At 38.2% G+C, this 16014-nt stretch overlaps 1 protein-coding gene across 1 annotated transcript; it reads left to right on the top strand.

Moving 5' to 3' along the window:
* Positions 1–3532: 3532 nt before the first annotated feature.
* LOC124249714 (C4b-binding protein alpha chain-like) lies at positions 3533–15373 on the top strand. The gene is made up of 4 exons (XM_046680954.1): positions 3533–3544; positions 5250–5373; positions 11143–11318; positions 14916–15373. Exons 1-4 carry the CDS (start codon positions 3533–3535, stop codon positions 14922–14924), a joined length of 321 nt encoding a protein of 106 aa, XP_046536910.1. The 3' UTR covers positions 14925–15373.
* The last annotated feature ends 641 nt before the right edge of the window (positions 15374–16014 follow it).

Here is a 16014-nt window from a genome sequence, read left to right as displayed (position 1 = left end):
CTGAGTGCCACATACAAAATAAAGGAAGATTGGCACAGATGTTACGTGGTCATTCCTCTGCTCAAAGTCTTCATTAGTTTCCCCTCACAGACTAAATTCCAAAGTCCTTATCAGGGCCTGCAAAGCCCTACGTGATCTAATCTCTGCTTATCACTCCAACATCATCTACCATTCTTGGCACTGCTCACACAGTGCTAGCCATGCTGGGCTTATGTGTTTTTTTCTTCTATGCTCACTCTCTTTCAGCACTTGAAAGATCTTGCTATATTGTCTTCTGATTTATGTTATTTCTCATGAGAAGTTAGCAGTCATTCAAAGTATTCTCTGTATGCAAACAATGTTCTTCTCTAGATGCTTTCAAGATTTTCTTTTTATCTTTGGTTTTCAGTGGTTTAAATATCATGTGCCTAGGAATGATTTTCTTCATATTCATCCTGCTTCAGTCTCACCAAATATCTTGAATCTGGAAATGCACCTCTTTCCTCAAATTTGAGAAATTTTTGATCATTGTTTTTTCAAGCAATTTTTCCAACCCATTTTTCTTTTCTATCTTTATGGGACTCCAATTACATGTATATTTAAATCTTTTGATATTATTCCATAAGGCCCTGAGGTTCTGTTTTTTATACAAATATTTTTTTCTCTCTCTTCTTAAGATTGGATAATTTCTATTAATTTATCCTCAAGTTTATTGACTCTTTCCTTTGTCGTTTCCATTCTGCTGTTAAGTTTCTCCAGTGATATTTTTATTTCAGAGACTGTATGTTTGAGTTTTAGAATTTCCTTTTGGTGTTTTTTTTTTTTATAGTTCTTATTTTTCTACTGAACTTTCTTATATTTCCATTCATTAATAAGCGTATATTCCTCTGAATCACTGAGCATAGTTATAATAGCTGTTTTAAAATCCCTGTCTGCGAATTCCTACGTTTGGATCATCTTGAGGATAATCTGTTGATTTTCTTTCTCCTTAAGAATGGTTCGGGTGTTATAGTTTCTTCATATGTCGAGTAATTTTGGATTATATCCTGGATATTTTGAGTGGGTTCTGTTGTATTCCGTCAAAACAGAAGGTTTTTGTTTGTTTGTTTAAGCATGCAATAAACTTAGACTCAAACTGAAAATTCTGTCTTAGCTCAAATCTGAGTTCAGTTCTTTTATCCTTAGCTGGGCTGCTTTTAGTCTGTCCCACAAATGAGTGATTCTGAGATGAGCCACAGATCTGGGCAGAGTTTATACATAACATGGGCTCCCTTTCTCTCTGGCTCTTCAATTTCCAGGTACTCCTTCATCTTCCGGTCACTGTTGTTGCCCCAAACTCCATTTCTATTGCTTCAGGCCAGAAAGACTGCTGGTTTTCTACTAAAGTTTTAGTCATCCCACACCACGCCAACTATTAATTTTCTCTCAGATTAACAGTCATAACAAATGAGAAATTTACTCATTGGTGTTCCTTTCTTCCAAGAGTTATTGCTATTCTAGAACGTATCTGTTTTGGTTCACTCTCTGTCAGGTAGACCTCCCTATATCTTGTCCAGAGTTTATAATTATTATATGTGGGAAGATAGGACCATAGAAACTTACACAGCTATACTGAAAACAGAACTCTCCATACTCTTACTCATGTTCAGTCTTTTTTTAAATTATTTTTTAAAGATTGGCACCTGAGCTAACAACTGTTGCCAACCCTATTTTTTAAAATTCTTCTCCCCAAAGCGGCCCCTGACCCCCCCAGTACATAGTTGTATATTCTAGTTGTGAGTGCCTCTGGTTGTGCCATGTGGGACGCCGCCTCAGCATGGCCTGATGAGTGATGCCATGTCCATGCCCACGATCCGAACCGGTGAAACCCTGGGCCACTGAAGCAGAGTGCGCGAACTTAACCACTCAGCCATGGGGCCGGCCCCACTGTTCAGTCTTCTAAGCCTGCAGGACATGTTCTCTCTTCAGGGAAAGTTTCTCCCGGATATTTGCATGGTTTACTCCCATACTTAATTCAAATCTTTGCTCAAATGTCAATCATTCAGAAAGGACTTCCTTGACCCTATTACTTAATAGGGCCTACCCCAGCTCACACATTACTGTCTACCACTTTGCTCTGCATTATTTTATTTTCATAGTACTTCTATTTCTGACCTTATGCATCAATTTATATTTTTTTGCTTGTATGTTTCTTCCTCACTAGACTATAAGCTTTATGCGTATAGGAAATTTTGTCTGCTTTGGGAAGTGCTGCATCCTCAGCACCTAGAATAGTGCTTGGCTCATAGTAGGGGCTCAATAAATACTTGTTGAATTGGGAGCTCACGCTAGATGGTTAAAATACATCTACATACAAATATGTTCAACTGATCTTTAATGAAAGAAAAAGCAAATCACTGGAGAAAGGGTAACCTTTTTGACAAATAGTGCTGGAACAACTGGACATCTACAGGCAAAAAAATGAATCTTGATCTAAACCTCACATCTCATATAAAAATTAACTCAAAATGAATCCTGGACTTAAATGCAAAACATAAAATCAAAACACTTCTAGAAAGAAGCACAGGAGAAACTTTATGGGACCTAAGACTTAGATGTAAAGTGTAAAACTATAATACTTTTAGAAACAAAACATAGGAGAAAACCTTGGGACATAGCCCTAGGTGAAGGGTTTTAGACTTGACACCAAAAACACAATTCATAAAAAATCGATAAGTTGAACCTCATTAAAGCTAAAAATTTTTCTCTGCAAAATTCCCCATGAAGAGGATAAAAGATAAGCTATGGTCTGGGAGAAAATATTTTCAAACCGTACATCAAACAAAATACTAATATCTAGAATAAAGAACTCTCCAAAATCAACAGTAACAAAACAATCCAGTTAGAAAATGGGCAAAAATCATGAACAGATATTTTACTGAAGAGAATATACAAATGGTAAATAAGCACATGACAAGATGTTGAACATCATTAACCATTAAGGAAATGCAAATTCAAACTGTGAGATATCACTACACACCTATTAGAATGGCTAAAATAAAAACATAGTGACATCATCAAATGCTGGTAAGGATGTGGAGAAACTGAGTTATTTATACATGCTAGTACTAATGTAAAATGGTACAGCCTGTCTGGAAATCATTTGGTGGTTTCTTAAAAATGTAAATATGCAACTGTCACATGACCTACCAATTGCATTCCTGTTGCTTATCCCAGAGGCATGAAAACTTGTATTCACACAAAAACCTGTACATGAATGTTCATATCACTTTTATTCATACTACTTAAAAATGATAAATAGTCCAGATTTCCCTCAATAGGTGAATGGTTAAACTCACTGTGGTACGTACATACCGTGGAATACTATTCAGCAATTAAAAGGCCTAGACTGTTGACATGTACAAAAACTTGAATGGATATGGAAGCAATTATGCTGAGTGAAAAAAAATCTAATCCCAAAGCTTACATACTGTATAATTCTATGTATAGAACACTTTTGAAGTGACAAAATTTTAGAAATGGAAACCACATTAGTGGTTGCCAGGGGTTAGGGATGGGGAGATGGGTAGGACGTAGGTGGGAGTGGTTATAAAAAGGTGACACAAGGGATCCTTGTGGAAATGGAACCATTCTGTATCTTGACTGTGGTGGTGGATACACAAAACTACACATGTGATAAAACTATACAGAACTGAGTGCACTCACAAGTGTACACACCAGTATAAAAATTTGAATAAGATCAGTGGATTCTGTCAATGTCAGTATTCATTTATTCAGTAAGCTCTTGATTATGTCCTTTCACTATTTGGAAGAAAGAGCCTTCTGCTTTCTAGATCTTAACCTCATTTTAATACCTTTTTTGTCTCTATCTAGTTATCTATTTTTTGACAGTTATATACATTATTTTAAAAGTACTGGGTTAGAGTGGAAAGCACATGTATGATTCAGATCCTGGCTCAGCCACTTATTGTTTGTAAATTTTTTGGCAAGTGTTACTTAATCTTTTTTGAGAAGAAGATTAAAAACATCATAGGATTGTTGTAAGATTAAATGGAATCATTTATGAAAAGTTCTTGAAACATGGTAGGTGCTTAATAGAAGGAATAATTCAAAATTGTCTTCTAGTGAACGTTTTAAATTGCTCCCTTTTTTCTAACTAATATTCAGTGTTGTCTTGGATTCTCTTTCTAAAGTAAAGCAGATTCATGGTGGATTCATTTGCTTCCTCTTCTCTCCAGAAAGGTTAAAATATAATTGTTCCACCACAAATATTACATCATAATTTACTTGGTTATCTCTGGTAAGAGCTAAGCACTTTTGATTTTGAATTCATATTAGTCTTCGCAGGCGAACTTGGTAAGAAGGTCATTTTCAGGCATTTCCCAGAACTCGTTGTCTTCTTTTAATAAACATCAGCATATCTTCAAGTATTACTTCCCGTGAAAGATAAATTACGCACGTGAACAGTTATCTTTTGCTGCTTTTGTCAGAGATGTGACACGGGACTGGGTGTATCTTTTGGCTGATCAAACGCATTCCAAATATTCTCAAGGTCTTATGGAACCTTCCTCTCCTCCTAATCCACCACTCCCAACCACTCTAATGGCTGCTGCATGCTTTTTCAGTGCTTCAAGCACCACTGTTCCCTCTTCCAGCAGACTAGAAGAGCATCAAAGAGTGATTCATTAGGTATCCTAGGTAAATCAGTAATAACAAAAAGGAATGTCCACTGAAATATTGTCTGAGTAATTTTTCTTGAGTCTTTTCATACTTCCCCCTCTCCACTAGGCTTTAGAACTTCTGGAAGGAAATTTAACTTTCTCCATGCATTTTTGTTTTGTTCATTTTTTAATTTCATTCTGCTGTTGGCAGTCCAAACTCATAACTGAAGTCACAACTTTTCCTAATTAGGTAGCTCTTCTCAGTAATGGCTTTCCTTCACCCCAGTCCAGATTCCACTGGATCTAACACTTGGCTTTATCGTGTTCAAGATCTGCTTTGAGTGTTGCTGAGCCTGCCCGCTCTGAACCAAAGTGCTTTTTTCCCCCATCTTTTGTTTGCCTTGTTACTCAGAAACGAATTATTTACATTTCTAGATAGGAATTTCCCACTTCTACTGTGCAAAGAAAGATTAGGGTTACACTTCTAAGTATCCTCGGAGTTCCACAGCCTACTTGCCCCTGGCTTTGGACCTTCATTCTAGAACTGAGGTTTCAAGTGCCTTTTGACTCAACTGAGTCTGAGCCCTAATTCTGCCCTCTTCTGCTCAGCTTCTTCCTAACTCAGAGCTCAGTCTCCACCTGACTTTCCCCCAGAGTTTTGCTATTACATGGCTGAACTCCAGTTTGGCAGGTGCTGCTGCTGGTTCACTCTCCGGTTTCCAGATATTTCCAGGTAAAATCTGAGAGCTTTGAGCTTCTGTTGGTGCACATCCAACAAGTATCACGAGGGCTGCGTCAGAGAGAAAGTCTCCAGCTCTGTTCCTTCTTGGGGCTCTGACCATGCTCCTATGCCTAGACAGCTGACACAGTGAGAAAGGTAATTACTGGTGCTCGGGGCCCCAGGAAAAGCAAGAGTCAAGGGCAAAATTAATGAGGAGAAGGAAGTTTAGACGAATCAATTTCAAATGCATTCATTCTGTATTAGGAATTTTAAGAATATGGTCAAATTGGAGTAATTTACACCAATTTGTGGGAGGTATAATAACTTGTTTTACTAACATTAATTTGTATTAACAATTAACAAATTGCTTTATCCGTGATATAACAAATTATTTATTAATTTCCATTTTATTAATGGAAAGATTGAGCTCCAAAATATTTTCAACAAGTTTTAATACTTTTAGGTACATACTATTACCATTACTAGAGGAAAATAAATAGATTTGTATAAATTCCTGGGGATCTGTGCTGGTAAACAAATAGGGATGAATTGCAAATAACTTCACTTTCTTATATACAAATATAAACATAAATTCACAAATGCTTAAAGTTCACATATTTTTAAAATGTTTATCTCTAGCTATATTTTTGTTTCTAATCATTGTCATATTTTTGCCATCTATAAAGCAAAAAATGAGATTATAATTGTTATCCCAAATTCTGAGAAAATTGAGTCTAAATTCATGGGTTATGTGTATAAAAGTTCTTGGTAAAGGTGATTTTTTATGTGACATGATTTCTTTTTTTTCCATTGGATAATTTAAAGCATATAAAAATTCTGTGTACTCATCATCCAGCTTCAACAATTATCAACTCATAGCCAATCTTGGTTTAGCCAGACCCACACCCGCTTTGCCCACTCTTAGTTATTTGGAAGGCAATCTCAGATACATTACTTCATTTCTAAATATTTCAGTACGTATCTCTTAAAGAAAGCATTCTTTTTAAAAAACATAACCACAAACCATTATCATATCTAAAATTCAATAACAATTCTGTAATATCAAATATCTAGTTGGTGTTCAAATTTTCCTGATTGTCTCATAAATGTTTTTGTAATGGTTTATTTGTTCAAATTAGAATTCAAATAAGTTCTGCACATTGCAATTAGTTGATACATCTCTTCTCTCTTAATTTATAGATCTCTCCCTTTTTCTTATATGATTTTTTTATCTAATTTCTAACCTGAATTTTAAAATATATATTCAGAAATTCCCAGATGATCTCTTATAATAGCATTAAAATATAAGCTTCTGGATATTGAGGGAAGATGTACTGATTCCTTTCTATAGCTCTAAAGAAACTTAAGTCCAACTATATATTTTTAGACTTATTAAAATGCCTTAATACCACAGTGACATTGGGGCAGTCTTTTCTAAGGTAGATATGGAGGCTTCTTTCTTTTGAAAGTTTCTTCTACAGCAGAAAGATGAAAACAATTGAGAAAAGCCTGAAAGTTAGACAAAAAGAGTCAATGTAGGATTACAAACTTCTTCAGTGTTTGTCTGGGAATTGGACCTGATGATTTTTGACCATATTTAGTAAGAAGTCACATTTTCTTTCTTCTGTGTGTGTTTGGGGAGGAGGGGGGATCTATTTATTCTATCAATCCTCCATGCTTGTCTTTGAATTTCTTCTTCCTTGTTGACTAAATCAATGAAAGAAGGCCATATACTATTGGCCAACAGGTTTTGTGAGTTATTCAATTTTTTTTCCATAAACTCCTTCTTTTTCATTCCCTCAAAAATTCCCCAGTTGTTTATAGAATTCTGTCTTTAACTCAGTCTGTTGTTCAAAACCTGCCGTACTCTGATCCCAACTTATCTTTGTATTCTTCTCTCTCATTTCTTCCCCAGATGATTCTCTAGTCAAATTAGTCTGCTAACCGTGAATATTCCATGCATTTACCACTTCCCACCCTTGTTAGTATAATTCTCCCCAAATATAGAATGCCTTCCACCAACATAGCTACCTATCCAATTCCAATTCCTGCCTCTAGGAGGAATTTTCTTGTCATATCTAATTCATGGTATTCTTTCTCCTCCTATAGCATGTATTTTCTGCTTTCTTTTGACATTTGCCACTTAACTACTCATGTTATGCCTTAGCATCCCAACAGGATGCAAGTATGCCCCTTAATATTCTCCATGGAGTTTAGTGCAACAATCTTATGTCCACTGTGTTAACAAAAATTCATTTAGTATGAGGCTCTGGAAAGGTCATATTTGAACTCTAGGCTTTCTGTATAGGTAACAATATCACCTTCACACAAGTATGTATTTTGGAACTACTCTTTTCAGAGGAACATGCTGAGTGCCTGTGGCATGGAGAGAGGTATAAAATGTACTCCCTCCTCTCAAGGTGCAAAAGTTAGAATAAAGATCTGTCCATCTATGTATCTACCCATCAACATAGATCCACACACACATCATAATACAACTGCCAAATCAGTAAGACAGAATAGAGCATCATTAAGAGCTCAGATTCAGGGGGAAACAAACTTCAGTTGTACTCCATTCATTGAATGAGCTTGTGTGATTAATTTACTTAGTCTTTTATTTACAATTTATTTCTTCTGTTCGTCTGTTTCTTCATCTGTAAATGATGATGATAATGACACAAATAATAAAGTTGTTCTGAGAATTAAATGGAATATCGTATTGTGAATTGCTTAACACAATGGTACAGAGATACTCCTGCTTTTACTAACAAGTGCTATACTATATAGTTCGGAGAAACCAAAGACTTTTGTGTGCCAGAGGCAGTCAGGGAAGTTCACAGGTGCGATATTGTAAGTTATAAGAAAAATATATATTTCTCATGTTTATTTGGTCTTTGTCCACAATTCCTGGCTCACAGTTCCCCAAACCCTGAGAATTTCCTAGGTGATGAGAACAACAAAGCTGTCTTTTGTGATGTTAATGAGGTGACTTTGGACCCAACCTAAGGATGGGGGCTGTTGCCAGGGGAGCCAACTACATGATTAAAGGGCTGGAACTTTCAGTCCCACCCCCCTGACCTCCAGGAAGGAGAGAGGAGCTGGAAATTGAATCAGTCACCAACGGCCAATGATTTAATCAATCATGCCTTTGTCATGAAGCCACCATAAAAAACCAAAAGGTTCCAAAAGCTTCTGGGTTGGTGAACTTTCAGAGATGCTGGGAGAGTGGCAGGCCAGGAGAGGGCATGGAAGCTCTATATCCCTTCCCACATACTTTCCCCTATGTATCTCTTTCATCTGGCTGTTGCTGTGTTATATCCTTTTACAATAAACCAGTGATCTAGTAGGTAAAAATGTTCCTGTGAGTTCTGTAAGCCACTCTAGCAAATTAATTGAACTGGAAGAGGGGGTCGTGGGAACCTCTGATTTATAGCCATAGGTCAGAAGAACAGGTAATAGCCTGGACTTGTGATTGGTGTATGAAGTTGGGAGAGGATGCAGTCTGGTAGGACTGAACACTTAACTTGTGGGATCTGACGCTATCTCTGGGTATCTAGTGTTAGAATTGACTTGGATGGTAGGATACCCAGCTGGTGTCTGGAGAATTGCTTGGTTCAACAGACACCACACACACACACATTGAAATTGGGTCCAGGAACACTAAAAAGACCAGGGAAGGTGGGAATTGAACTAGATGAATGTAGGGGAGGATCAGGGAATGGTAGGGAGAAAGGATTGCATAAGTAAAGATACAAATGTGGGAACACAAGGCATGATGGGAGAATGCTCTCTGAGCATGAATTTTCAATGAGAAAAGCCAGGAGAAAGTTTTTCGAAATACCCCGGGGTTGCTATATGATTATAATCTTTTATTTATAGAAAATAAAATTATGAAGCCTCTTTCATTCCCAATAAGACATCTTTCCTAAAGTCTCTTTCTTTAAAATTATCTGTATTTACCAATGTATTACAATTTTTTATTAAATTCCCTAAACAAAAACTTATGAAATTGGATACAATGTCTTTTCATATGGGCTAATTCTTATTTCATTATTCAAGTAAATAAAAAAAGTTTTTGCCTAAGATTCTTTTCTATAAAAGATTCAAAAACACAGAGTATTCTTGGGGTGGATGGGTAGGAAGGTGCTTGGGGGTTGTGGATTTGCACAGTCCTTACAAGTTTTCACAGAGCAATGTCTCTTTCACAAATATTCTTGAATAACTGCAGTTAAAAAAAGGAAAAAACTTTGTTGCTGACTCTAAGTTGTATTATCTAAAGATCCTTCTTTGTCCCAAATTAGCCCGTTCTCCCAGCTGAGGCAGCATGTTGTCAAGAGCATGAACTTTGTGGAACAAAACTGCACTGACGCTCCTCCCTAGTTGTGCAACTTGGGCAAGCTACTTCATCTTTCTGTTTCCTCGTTTGCAAAATAGCCACAATAATAGTGCCTACCTCATAGAGATGTTTGGGAGGACTGAATGAGTTAATATTTGTTAAATGCTTAAAATATTGCCTGACAGACTATAATAAACACTTACACGCTTTGTTAAATATTTAAATTTATTGAAAACAATAGTTCTATGCAAGGTGATGAGTCAATTCCCTTTCCCCCACATACCCACTTTCCTTAATTCCCAGACACTTGGTAATATGGGGGCACACCCTTCCTCTGTGAATTATTCTAAGTTGTCTTATGGGCAGTGAAATTGATTGAGAAGGATAAATCCCTTAGTTGTGTGCTTTTTTCTCTAATGAGTCAGAAAAACCTCACTCTCTTCCTCTCTCTCTCTCTTTCACCATTCGAGCTTGCAGGCCTCCACCCAGAATTAAACATGGACACTCTAAAGACATTAGTAAATTAGTATCGGTCACTACTGTGGTGGAGTATGAATGCAAGGAAGGATATGCTCTGGTTGGAGAAGCTAAAATCTCCTGCATGTTTTCAAGATGGTCATCTCCAGCTCCTCAATGTAAAAGTTATCCCAGCTCCCTGGGTTAGAATAGTGCTAAGCAGATAGAACCACTGTGGAGTGGTTTAGAAGTGACTCTGAGAGAAAGAGTCCTCCCAGCCAGAGGCAGAGCTGCCATAGGCATGGACTTGAGTGCTGAATGAGGTCCATCATGGTTTAATTCCAAGTGTCCAAGAAATAACACCCTCAGGTTCTTGTGCAGGCCAGAACCTTTCATGAGAGAGTTGACCTATGGAGTTGACCTCCCTGTTGGTTAAGCAGCTATTATGGCAGAATAAGTAAAGTGTTCCTAAGCAGGTTATTTACATCATTTTACTCGTAACAATTCCAGGAACTATGTTGCTGTTTTATTTTACACAGAGGAAAACTGAGGCAGGAAGAGAGGTCCTATAGTGCAGAAGTAAAGAGCTCAGAATCTAGAATAGATACTCCTGGGCTCACACTCTGGCTCTGCCACTTAAAAGTTGCTGTGTCACTTGGGGCAAGGAATTTAACTTCTTGGTGCCTCAGTTTTCTTGTCTCTACAATGGAGATGATCACAGTGCCTCTCTCACAGAGCTGCTGAAGCCTTGCACGAAATAATGCAAGTAACGTGCTCAGTACATAGACTGATATACTACGAGTGCTCAGTAAATATTAGCCAGTGATGGTGTTGGTAGAGGTGGTAGTGGTGGTAGTAGTGGTGGCGGATCAGTAGTGTGGAAAGAAAAGGTAGAATTCAGCAGTGTTTCTTATCTCTTTTATTATGATGTTATCGTGCTAAAATGTGTTTCCTCTGAGATATGTTAAGAAAATGTGTTTTGATTACAGCTCTGTGCCTAAAACCAGAAATAACAAATGGAAAGCTGTCTGTGGAGAAGGATCAGTATGTCAACCCTGAAACTGTCACCACCCAGTGTGACCTGTGTTATAGGATGATTGGCTCCCAGAGTATCTCTTGCTCAGGGAAAAAGTCTTGGAATCCAGATGTGCCCAAGTGCAAGAGGGTAAATAATACTCATTCAATGAATTTTATGTCATATGATATCTTAAAATAAATTACATGAAAATAGGATGGTTCATAAAATAGGAAAAGTGATAATATACCCTAAAGGACTACCTCAGTTGTTGGGGTTAATTTATAAGGTGTCTACTGTTTCTTCCCACCTTGAAGCATTGTGATGAGTCTGCAGTGGGAGCAAAGTTTGTTGCATCTATTTTATAACTGATCAGCCCAGGTCTGTGAACAGGAGAGCCTTATTGATACCAGCCCTGATATCAGTTTCCCTACATTAAATCCCAGCATATATGAGCTTAAAATCAAAACACTCATCTCCTTTGCCTGCTTACTCCTTGACTTCCTGGCACCAGAATCCACCATCCCCTATGGAGGCAGACAGCCAAGGATAGCCACCTGGATTCTGTTATCTCAACCTCTTCCTTCCTACAAGCAGCCTCCCAAGGCCTAATGTAGGTTGGTGGGAAAGCTCCAACCAGCAAGGCCACGGGCTCCCCCTGCCCCCTACAAGCAGACACATTCCTTGCAACCTTTAAAATCCCTCACCTCCCATCTTTCAGGGAGATGAGACAAATTTGAGGGCTCACTCTTGTCTCCCAGCTGACATCACCCAAAATGAAAACCCTTTCCTTACCGTAAGCCTGGTGTTCCAGTTTTTATTTGGCCCTTCTTGTGTAGTAGGTAAAGAACCTGTGTTTGTATCTGGTAACATCATTGACCAGGTATCCTGGCCCTAGCACTCAGTATTTTCTCCAATATATGATGTGCTTTTGTTCCATTTCTGGTTGGTTAGAAAAACTGATGTGCCAGTTGTTCTTTCAGACATTTTTGGGAATTCCCTTGCTGCTTAAATGTCCCCTCTGCTTGAGCTGATATTGAGTATTACCTCAGAACAGATCTGGATTCAGCTCTCAGGGAAATATTTTGCTAGAATCCGAAGTATTTTTCTGGAGTTTCCTGCCCATCAATCAGTCCTTGGGTCATTCTTCACCTTCCAATCTTCCTCCTATCACAAGACATCCTTAAGAAGCACAACCCTTTACAAGGGTGGGGAAACTTCCCCAAATCTCTCTTTTGATTTTCTCTTTCAAGCCCCTGAAGATTGTGAGATAGTCCTGAAAGGCAAAAAACTCTTAGTAACTCCCAAGTCCCCAGGACTCAAAAGCAACCGTGGAGTTACATAAACTGTCTCTGAGATTAGAAAAATAGAGCAAGAGAGAGACAAGGAAAAAACCACTTAGATACACTACACCTCTTTTTGCAAGACTATGGGGAAAAGATTCGCTTTTCTGTACAGCTCTAGAGAGAAAAACCTCAGTTTATCAATTTCACTTAAGCATTATCATTTATTGCAATAAAAAATGTTGGTAAAACTTGCTAATACACATAGTGACCCTGGAATGTGGAACTATTGATACCTTATATATCATTATCACTAAGCTTAAGTTTTCACTTTTCTGGATTTGGCAGGCTAGCTGAAATAAATAATTACCTATTAAAAATCAGTCTGTCCTACTTTTCATTTGGATGTCTACACGTACGAGTGCCCTGCACAAGTTCATTTCCTACAGTTAGTTAAGTTTCTTTTCCATTTTATTATATCTCAGTGAGATCATGAAGGGCAATAAGTTTACATAGTAGTAGTGATACTGACCCTGATATCAGTTTCCCCACATTAAACCCAGCATATATGGGGTTAAAACCAAAACACTCATTCCCTGCTTACTCTCTGGCTTCCTGGCTCCAGAATCCACTATCCTCCATGGAGACAGACACCATCAAGGACAAGCACTTGGATCATCTCCTCCCGGCAAAGAGATACAGGCTGGTGGGAAAGCTGCTGACCAGCAAGGTCATGGCTCCCTCCTCTCTGCAAGTGTCTCAAGGCCAAAGACAGGCTGGTGGGAAAGCTCCGACCAGCAAGGCCATATTCTCCCCCTCCCCTACCTAAAACCCCAAATAAAAACCCTTCCTTTTAGCTTTTTGGGGAGTTTGGGATTTCAGCGTTAGCTGCCCTCTCTCGTTGCTCAGCGCTGTGCAAAAATAAAATTCCTTTCTTCCACCACACCCGGTGTCAGAAATTGGCTTGCTGTGCAACGGGTGAGTGAACTCGCTTCAGGTTCGGTAACAGTGTTCCTGCAATTATTTCTCTCTCTTTCTGCACATCAGGTGCCTATTGCTAGCTCATAAGAGATTGTTATCTTTGGTGATTGTAAACATCCCTCTTCTTTTTCTTCCTTATCTCTTGATTGCCATTCCCCAATCCCTTCTCTCTATCTTCCAGGAACCCAAACTAATGTGTGTGATAGATGTCCTTAAACATGCATTAAGGTTTAGGGTGTGTATATGTTCATCATTTTCCTTGCTCCGGAATGCTGTAGAATATTCCATAAATGCATCCCCACCCATTTTACTTATTCCTTCCCTTTGTGTGAAGCCCTAGTTTGCTTCCAATTCCCCTTTACCACAAAAAACTCTAAGATAAATATCCTTCTAGATGTCTGTTTTGTGCCCATCTCAGCCTATCAATAATCAATGCTGTGGCTGGACCAGCCCTTGTGGTTCCTATTATAATTGCAAAATGCTTTTCAGCAATAACCATCAGGAAACTTTGGAAAAATAAAGTATTATTACTTACAGGACCTAGAAATCACACAGCACATCTGGGGTCACACAGTGAGGTCACAGATAGAAAAAGAGAGAGCACAGGCCTGGGGTTCTGCTTTTATTGAGGTTGAGGGTGAGAGCCTAGAGTTTCACAGGCTCACACTTTATTTGTGAATTTAAAACATCAGAGTAGGAATTTAAAGCACGGGAGAGGAAAAAACAAGTGGCCTGATCTGTCAGTTATTGAAATCAACCAAGATCTCTAAAACAAAGGAGCCTCAGTGTGGGGAGGTGGACTGGCTCTTTATCTAGTCATGTAGCCAGCAATGTGTTTATTTGACACAGTCATTTTTGAAGGGGATGCCTCTTTGAAGTGGATGCCTTGGCAATCAAAGCTTAAGTCAGGTACTTGCATCACAAAAAAGAAAAAAAAAAAAACAATTGTCAGGGCTTATACTACAATGTCTCTTTACAAAACTGCTTGAGCCTTTCTCTTGGATATGTGCTCAAGAAAAGAGTTGCAGTGTAAATTTACTTCATTGTACAGGAGAGTTCTTTTCTCTCCACATTCACACAAAATACAGTATTATTTACCTTACTAATTTTTGCAATTGTGACTTTCTTTTTTTTTTTTTCTTTTTTTTTAAAGATTTTATTTTTTTCCTTTTTTCTCCCCAAAGCCCCTCTGGTACATAGTTGTATATTCTTCGTTGTGAGTCCTTCTAGTTGTGGTATGTGGGACGCTGCCTCAGCGTGGTTTGATGAGCAGTGCCATGTCCGCGCCCAGGATTCGAACCAACAAAACACTGGGCCGCCTGCAGCAGAGCGCGCGAACTTAACCACTCGGCCACGGGGCCAGCCCCGCAATTGTGACTTTCTTATTATCCTTTTAGTGTCTGTAGAATCTGTAGTCACACTTATTTCTGATGTTGATAATTCATATCTTCTCTCTTTTTTCTTCCTGACCATGTAACCACAGGACCTCTAGGACCAGTTCAACTGACCCCATCTTATCAACAAAGTACTTACAAGTGCCTTTTCAGGAACTGAGAATCCTGCTTTGTCCAGTTCAGGCCTGTTGTGACTACCAACCCATCAACTGGGCCTGGGCAAATGCTCCATAAGTGACCTTTATGACATCAAGGGGCTGAAGACTTGACCCTCAGATCACACTAAAATCAACATTTTGTGAACATGCATCCTATGAAGAGGCATGAAGCTTGGCTACACTGGCACAGATCATCTATTACTTTACTTGTCCTTACCTCCCATCATCTACCTCCATACTTCAGACTGCTCTGCCCTTCATCCCACATATTGTGCCCCAAGCCCTGGATTGGAGAGACAGATCTGAGAGCATATGCCTCCTGTCTCCTTGCAGATCAATCTAACAATAAAGCTATTTTCTTTTCCCAAAAGCTGATGCCATAATAATTGGCTTTTTAAATGCACATTAGATAAGAGAACCCCAATTTTGTGCAGTAACAACCAGTCTGGCTATAAGTTTATCAATTTTATTGCTTGTCATATAACCAGCTTTTGGTTTCATTGATTTGCTCTGTTGTTTTTCTCTTTGCTATTTCATTGATTTCTACTTTGATCTTTATTCCTTCTGCTTACTTCGGGTTTAATTGGCTCTTCTGTTTCTAGTTTCTTAAGGTGGAAACTGAGGTCATTGACGTAGATCTTCTTTTCTAATGTAAGCATTTAATCTATAAATTTCTCCCTGAGAACTACTATAACGGCATTCCACAAATTTTAGTATGTTGTGCTACAAATTCATTCAGTACAAAAGACTTTCTAATTTCTTTTCAATATCTTCCTTTGATCCATGGGTTACTTAAAAGTGTGTTATTTAATTTTCAAATATTTTGAGAATTTTGCAAGTATCCTTCTGTTATAGATGTCTAATTTAATTCCAGTTTGAACAGACAGCATACTGTGTATGATTTGAATCCTTTCAAAAGTTTCTTGGTGCATGTTTTCTGGCTTAGATTGTGGTATCTTGCTAAATGTCCCATGTGCATTTGAAAAGATTGTATATTTTGCTACTCTTGTGGGACATTTTCTATAAATGT

Source organism: Equus quagga, chromosome 13 (genome assembly GCF_021613505.1).
Source record: "Equus quagga isolate Etosha38 chromosome 13, UCLA_HA_Equagga_1.0, whole genome shotgun sequence".
NCBI lineage: Eukaryota > Metazoa > Chordata > Mammalia > Perissodactyla > Equidae > Equus > Equus quagga.
This window is presented reverse-complemented; position numbering and strand designations above follow the sequence as displayed.